General features: G+C 35.9%; 1 protein-coding gene across 1 annotated transcript; it reads right to left on the bottom strand.

The window, feature by feature from the left end:
* Positions 1–4,291: 4,291 nt before the first annotated feature.
* On the bottom strand, positions 4,292–4,951 carry LOC132273118 (proline-rich extensin-like protein EPR1). Its single transcript, XM_059774145.1, has one exon. It carries the CDS (start codon positions 4,949–4,951, stop codon positions 4,292–4,294), a length of 660 nt encoding a protein of 219 aa, XP_059630128.1.
* Between the last annotated feature and the right edge of the window lie 2,053 nt (positions 4,952–7,004).

Here is a 7,004-nt window from a genome sequence, read left to right as displayed (position 1 = left end):
TTACCCCCTTATTAAACAAGGGGTAATTATGGGGGCAGTTGAGGAGGCCCGATAGGACATGGGCCGGATATGACTTGTAAACGCGACATTTAGTCCATACAGGTGGGTCAGGCCCATAGAAAGGCACTGCCATATGGGCCGAACGCGCATAAGCCCATCAAAGAGGACGGGGACTCATGGAGGAACGGGCCTAGATCTAGCAGTCCATCGACATTTGTAAATCTCTATAAATAGGAGAAGTAAGGTAAAGAAAAAGGGAGATCTTTTTGGTTGAGATACAGGAATTCTAGAGAGAGAAAGGGGGAAGGAATTTCTTGTATCTTCAAAGCATATGATGCATAATTCATAAAGCACCACCAAACATGTAGATCCTCTGTCCTACTTGCTTGGACAATTATTGAAAAAAAATTCTGAAAGCATATGATGCATTGAAAAAACATCATATTTTATCTGTTTTAAGTTCCTATGGTCATGGATGTGGACTAAGAAGCACAGATATGATATGATATGATATGAATATAATATGACACTGATACGCACACATCAAAATTTTGAAAAAAGGACACGCTCACGTCATGAGCAGAACTAATATGAATATAAAATTTAATTTATATATCTATTAGTAATACAATAATAGAACTTTAATTAGTTTTATAAATTCTATACTAAAGTTACATAAGGTATAAGAGAACGCTAGTTGAATATAAAAAAGAATATGTTATATTACTATTATATTTTGTCATTGTAGTATTTTTTTTTTTTTTTTTTTGAGAGTTTGAACACTTTTATGTATGATCACAATGTTATTTTTAGTATTTATTTTATATAAGATAAAGAGTGTAAAATGTGTCGATCATTCCGAATATCTAAACCAACCGTCCGAAATGCGAGTAAGTGTCCAAAATGTATCCGTCAAATATAGAAAACAGTAAATTATCATTATTTTTATTTATTTATTTATTTTTCATATGAGCACTGATACGCGCGACGGGTGCAGCCCCAATACGGTCTGTCGCAACAAATACATCCCGTTCTATATAGAGGTAAGGCCCAAGCCAAGGTGGCTTTCAGGCTTGGACTGGGTTTTTTGGAATGGGCCAAATCTGGCCCAATTAGAAAATTCTTTTCACCCATGAAACTAACACAATCCCTGCCAAGACTTTGTTTAATTCGGTGGTTGGGCCTTTTTTCTACCTTGGCCCTTTTTTAGGCCTGTTTGCTAGTGGGTCTTTTTCCTACACTCTATCCAAAAATATTAACAAATGCTCTCCGTTTGGTAAAACGAGTGTCTTAAAATTAGAGAAATCTTGCAGATGTCTCGATAATTTAGTGGTCAGTGTTTTCGGTAAATTTTGGGAGTGCCAGACTTATACTCTTTACACCTACTAATTTAATTTCTAACCCTTCTTGCTTTATAAAAAAAAAATAATAATAATAGAGGAATTTTAATTTAAATCAATTTAAATTAAAATTTTTAAGGCACTGATTGAGTCCTCACTCATTCCAACAGTTACAAACCTGCAGAAGCGTACAGGACTGAACTGGCCCACCGACCTGAAGAACATTAATTCAATTGAAGAACATTAAGACACTGGCTGTGTACATATTTCAACAAAAAGATTTTGTAATGTTTCGATTTTTTTTTCACTAATGTTTCGATTGACTCACAGATGGAATGAGGTTTATTTGGTAACTGGGACCCATTGAGTCCCCAATTTTGACATTGGGGGCATGGTTTTTGTCCACAAGTAAAGAGAAGGTCAGTAAAGTCGAATGTGAATGTGCTGCCCTTTTCAGCCGTGCCATGTATTTTCTTAGCAGCACACCTACTTTTATATTTGTCCATGAATTTTTTTTTTTTTTTTCTTTTTCAAAAGATTAAACAACTGTATATATATAATGGTTCTTAGTTAGATTTTGATTAGATCGACATTTCAATTGTTTTTGAAAAATTAAATAAGCGATTTTGTTAAAGTCAACAACCTACCAAAGCATGCATGTGCATGTATACAGTATACACCAATATGTAAACACTGCACGGAAATGCATGACTCGATCAGTAAATAAGGAGAGAGAGACCATACAGGCCCATTGTCATTTTCTAAGTTGAAAATATTGGACATTTTCGATCTATATATCTTGGTTTTCCACTTGGATGGTGACCTTGACAGATACTGTATATATATATGTTAACCTAAGGTGTCCAATTTTCCCAAAAATACCAAACCATTCATGTGTATACAGTATATATAGTACCAATATGTAAACTGTACACATCAAGGCATGACTTCGTAAAGAAGGGGAGAGAAACCATACAGCACCATTGTCATTTGAAATATTTATCTTTCCGGAGATTTGGCGTATTTGAAATATTGGACATTTCGAATCTAATGTTTCTTGGTTTTACACTTGGGTGGTGACCTTGATAGATAGGGAAAATGAAGAAAAAGATATTATCGGGACTGATGTGTTAATTATTGATTTAAGTACGTACTTTACTAATCAAGAGTTCTTGTTTGGATGCTACGTACTAATTGGAGTTGCACAAAAAATCAATTGTTATTACTCTAATTGATGAAAAATGTAGCATACAATTGGTACACAGAGTAGCATTTGATCATCTACCTTGAAAGAAAAATAGTTTGAAATGTTTTTATTTCGGTAAAGAAGGTAATGTCTAATGGACACTGCTAGACTCATGAATCAGACAGCGTTAGCAGCTTAATTGGGGATTGAGGTAGAACAAATTTGTCCAAGAAAATATTGAAATTCGATATACAGATGAAGAGAATTGAAAAGGAGAAAATAGAATGATTTATATATAAGTCCTTGCAAGTTCTTGATCATTATTGCAAAATAATTTATGACCAAGGTATTTACCGGGGAAAAAAAAAAATTATGGCCAAGGTTTGAATAAATTTTCCTGATAATTAATCTGGCATGACCACCTAAAAGTATGGTATTCAATTTTAATATCGATATGGATATGATAGGCCTTACTGAGTTGAAATGTTGGACAATATATGACCTTAAATTTGGGAGTAAACGTGGCATATTGAAAGATTGTTGAGTCAGAGACTTGCATGTTTCTATTAGTCGGTACCATAAACGTGGCATATTGAAATTTTGTGAAACTGATGGCTCAATGAAAAGGACTTCACTAGGTATTTCGTACACTCGGCATTCAATCTTTCACAAAGTAATGCGAATATATATATATATATATATATATATATATATTCATAGCAAAAGGGATTTTGATAATATAATCTTGAACTATGGAGAGTGTTTGAGATGCTTGAAAATAGTTGAACATACTGTTTAGATGATAGAATTGACAAGTTAATTAGCCAAATCCAAATAATTGATATTAAAGCTTTGTTACTTTGAGCTAATTATTATTATTTTTTTAAGTTTCAACTTTAAAAAATCGATTGACTACTCTCAAATGCAACATATATGAAACTTTATTGAGCTGTTGAATACTACATACTAGATAGGTTATATATCGATCTTGTACTTCTTTGCTGTGTATTTTAATGCAATTTGCCATGCATCAAATTGTCTTTTCTGAAGGTAAATATTTTTTGGAAGGGCATCCGCCATCAAATTATTGAGGGATCAATACATTTTTAATTGGCATATGCAACTACTTTTTAACAAATGTAGATCTGATACTGACTTTGTGCAAATAATATCAAAAGTTTATATGGTCAGGTGCAACGTACAATACATGTTTGAATCTCATTCATATGCTTTTCTTGACCCTAGAATAGAGTGAGACTAAAGGGGATGGTATGAGTCTATAATGAGCTTTAAGTTTAATGGACAAGATTATCAATAACATTTTCATTAATCATTTTGCTATATCATTTTTATGGTTTGGTGTTGTCGATCATTTGGTCTTTGAGGGCCACTGGTTTTAAGTTCTATTTCTGTTATACAACTATAAAGGAATATGTGATGTGGTTTGCAATTGTTATTCATGCAACGAAAAGACTACGAAATTTCAATAACATTTGCTGATTTGTAAGTCAAAAGGCACCAAAAGGTCAATATATAAAAGGAAATCCATCCATATATTCTAGATATATAGTACTGTATATAAACAGTACTCACCGCATTACACAAGAAAAATGATATGCTCATCTGCTACAAATGAAGAAAAGAGAGAATTCACTAGTAATAGCTCAAGCATTCACTAGTAATACATGAAAGCATTAAACTATATATCCTGCAGCAGCACATCTTATTTGTAGCAACTCGATCTATATGTGTGTATAGAAACTGATCAGATGGGATGGCCCGGGGATGGTGGTTTGTATGGTGGCTTGTAGTGTGGAGTAGGCGGCTTCATGTATGGAGTTGGTGGCTTCACTAGGGGAGGGTGTCCAGGGAAGTGACCATAAGGTGGTGATGGCTTGTGGATAGGTGGCGGTCTCACAATTCTGGGAGGCAGAGTTGGTGGCTTGTGTTCTGGTGGTGGCTTCTCCGTTTTAGGAGGTTTGTGAACTGGGGTTGGTGGCTTGTGTTGGGGCGGCTTCTCCACCGGAGGAGGCTTGTGCACTGGGGGTGGCTTGTAAACTGGGGTTGGTGGCTTCACCACCGGAGGAGGCTTGTGCATTGGAGGTGGCTTGTAAACTGGGGTTGGTGGCTTCACCACCGGTGGCGGCTTGTAAACTGGGGTTGGTGGTTTCACCACCGGAGGGGGCTTGTGAACTGGGGTTGGTGGCTTGTAAACTGGGGTTGGTGGCTTCACCACCGGAGGTGGCTTGTAAACTGGGGTTGGTGGCTTCACCACCGGTGGTGGCTTCACGAGTGGGGGAGGCTTGTGAAAAGGAGGAAGAGGTGGGTTGTGCGTATATGAGGGTGGTTTGGGGTAATGAGCAAGGGAGGGAGTGGCGAGAACCACCACTCCAAGGAACAATACTAGCAAGTATGTAAGAGACATCTTTGGGTTGTGATGGTGCAAAACTTAGTCGAAATGGGTGGCCTTTTATAATGGGTTTGGACCAATATTTGTGTGACAAGTGTCAGTGTCTTACTAAATTTGCTTTACCACATGGGTTGTAGAAATATTTCTACAAAAAGATTAATTTTTCGTTGTCTCGTTTGACCGACAAATGTTATGTTATCTGTTTAGGGCCAAGTGAGTTTTTTTTTTTTTGGAATTTAAAGCAAATTCATTGAACTGAAAGTAATAATTACAGTATGGGCCAGAAGCCGAAACAACCCTTTTAGGGGAACAGCCCAATTTTGGGCAAAACCAAATGACCAGGCCCATGTAATTGACCCAATACAATACAAAAGCTAATAATCTGAATTAAAGGATTGTAATTCCGTTAATGGAGGTTGTTTGCCTTATAATCCGGTGCACTTTAGGGCCTGTAAGCCGGCATCTTGCCAGCAAAGCTTCAATCTGGTGGACAAGGTGGAGGTCGGCAACAAGAAGGAGAGAGTTGGAAAGGTTGACATTGGGGCAATGCTGGATCCCTAAGTCTAGAGAAGGTAGCAAAGTGTTGTATCTTTAGCCATTTGTTCTCTATGCAGTTATTTTGCTTTTGCTTTTGCATTTTCTCAAGGATGCTAGATTGATTTTAGTTACACCCTTTTTTAACAGCAGTAGGGTAGAATCTCAGCTCAGAAACTGAACAAACAGAGCAGCATCTCAGCAGCAGAGGAGGTTAGGCTATATTGATTGTTTGGTTGTTTCCTGTTTTTCTCAACCCTCAAAGATCTCTAAAGAATTCTCAAAGGTATAATCTTCCATCAGATGTGATGACTAAATTTTTCTTTCTCAATCATTGAAGTATTATTAATTTCTACAAGAAAATCATAACCCTATCCATGACTCTGATGCCAATTATTATGTTTTAATTAAATAATCAATATATAAAAATCAATAATACTTCAATAATTAAAAGGGGGATTTTCACAAATTCACTATGCATTATAGAATCTACCAAATCTATCTTCAATACTTTATAACTCCACGTCAATCTGAAAGATTCAAAAGCTTTATTATCATGCTTAGTCCTCCTGAACGCTCGTGCTTCTCCTGTGTGGCAGATGTTGGAATTTGTTTCAAAATAATTTTTATAATATTTTTAGAAATAAATATGTATATAATTTAAGTTCAATTATTTTGATTCTTACTCAATTGAGTAATAAAGCTGAAAATGTGTTCACATATTCATTCATGTTTTCGTGTAGTTCATGTATTAAAAATTAATGGCAAGTAGAGATGTCGCACAAATTTGTACAGGGTGCCCCTTCGTTACAAGTTTGGAAATAAGTCCATGTACCCCTTCACATTGTTTACTTAACTCAAAGTAAAAGCTTTATATTTGTAGTTTAACTTGCAAATATAACAAATTGAGCCTCATTAATACCACGCTTTTTTCACATTAGTCACGCACACTAGACTAATACATAGTACAGTAGCAATGAACAATATTAGTGTGGGTTTAATACCAAGGGATTGGCATAGTAGTAAAATTACTTGAGCTTTGGTACTTCCTAGCAATGTCTGTGGTTCGATTCCTAGTAAGCTCATAGTAAGAGCTTACGATTATTTGGGGTCAAGTCTCCATTATCATACTTAGCGACTTACTCGGCTCAGGGTTGGGAAACTTCCTTCTTAGATTCTCAAAAATTAGTCGGGGTGGGGTTTTGTTTCCTTGGGCGGTTAGGCCTTTGTTCCCCCTTGGGCCTTTTCCGGCCTGTTTGCTAGTGGCCCACATCATTCTCTTCAATAAACTTTCGTCACTTCGGAATTTGAACTAAATTTCTTCCTACAATATCATTCATTCAAACAGTTAGAAACCCTGCAAGAGAGATTTAAACAAATTGTATATATAAAAAGAATATTGATTCAATCGAAGTAGTTGTCTTGTTTTTGTAGTCGGTGCTATATATACTCTTAAGACAAATGCTATGTACATATTTCAGCACAATATTTTGTATTGTTTTGATTGACTCACAGATGGAACGAGGTTTGTTTG

Source organism: Cornus florida, unplaced genomic scaffold (genome assembly GCF_030987335.1).
Source record: "Cornus florida cultivar Cherokee Brave unplaced genomic scaffold, ASM3098733v1 CherokeeBrave_3.0.0_Hap2_Chr09, whole genome shotgun sequence".
NCBI classification, from domain to species: domain Eukaryota; kingdom Viridiplantae; phylum Streptophyta; class Magnoliopsida; order Cornales; family Cornaceae; genus Cornus; species Cornus florida.
This window is presented reverse-complemented; position numbering and strand designations above follow the sequence as displayed.

Excerpts from the sequence above, each read along its gene's own strand:
- LOC132273118 (XM_059774145.1), bottom strand. The coding sequence starts at position 4,951 with ATGTCTCTTACATACTTGCTAGTATTGTTCCTTGGAGTGGTGGTTCTC.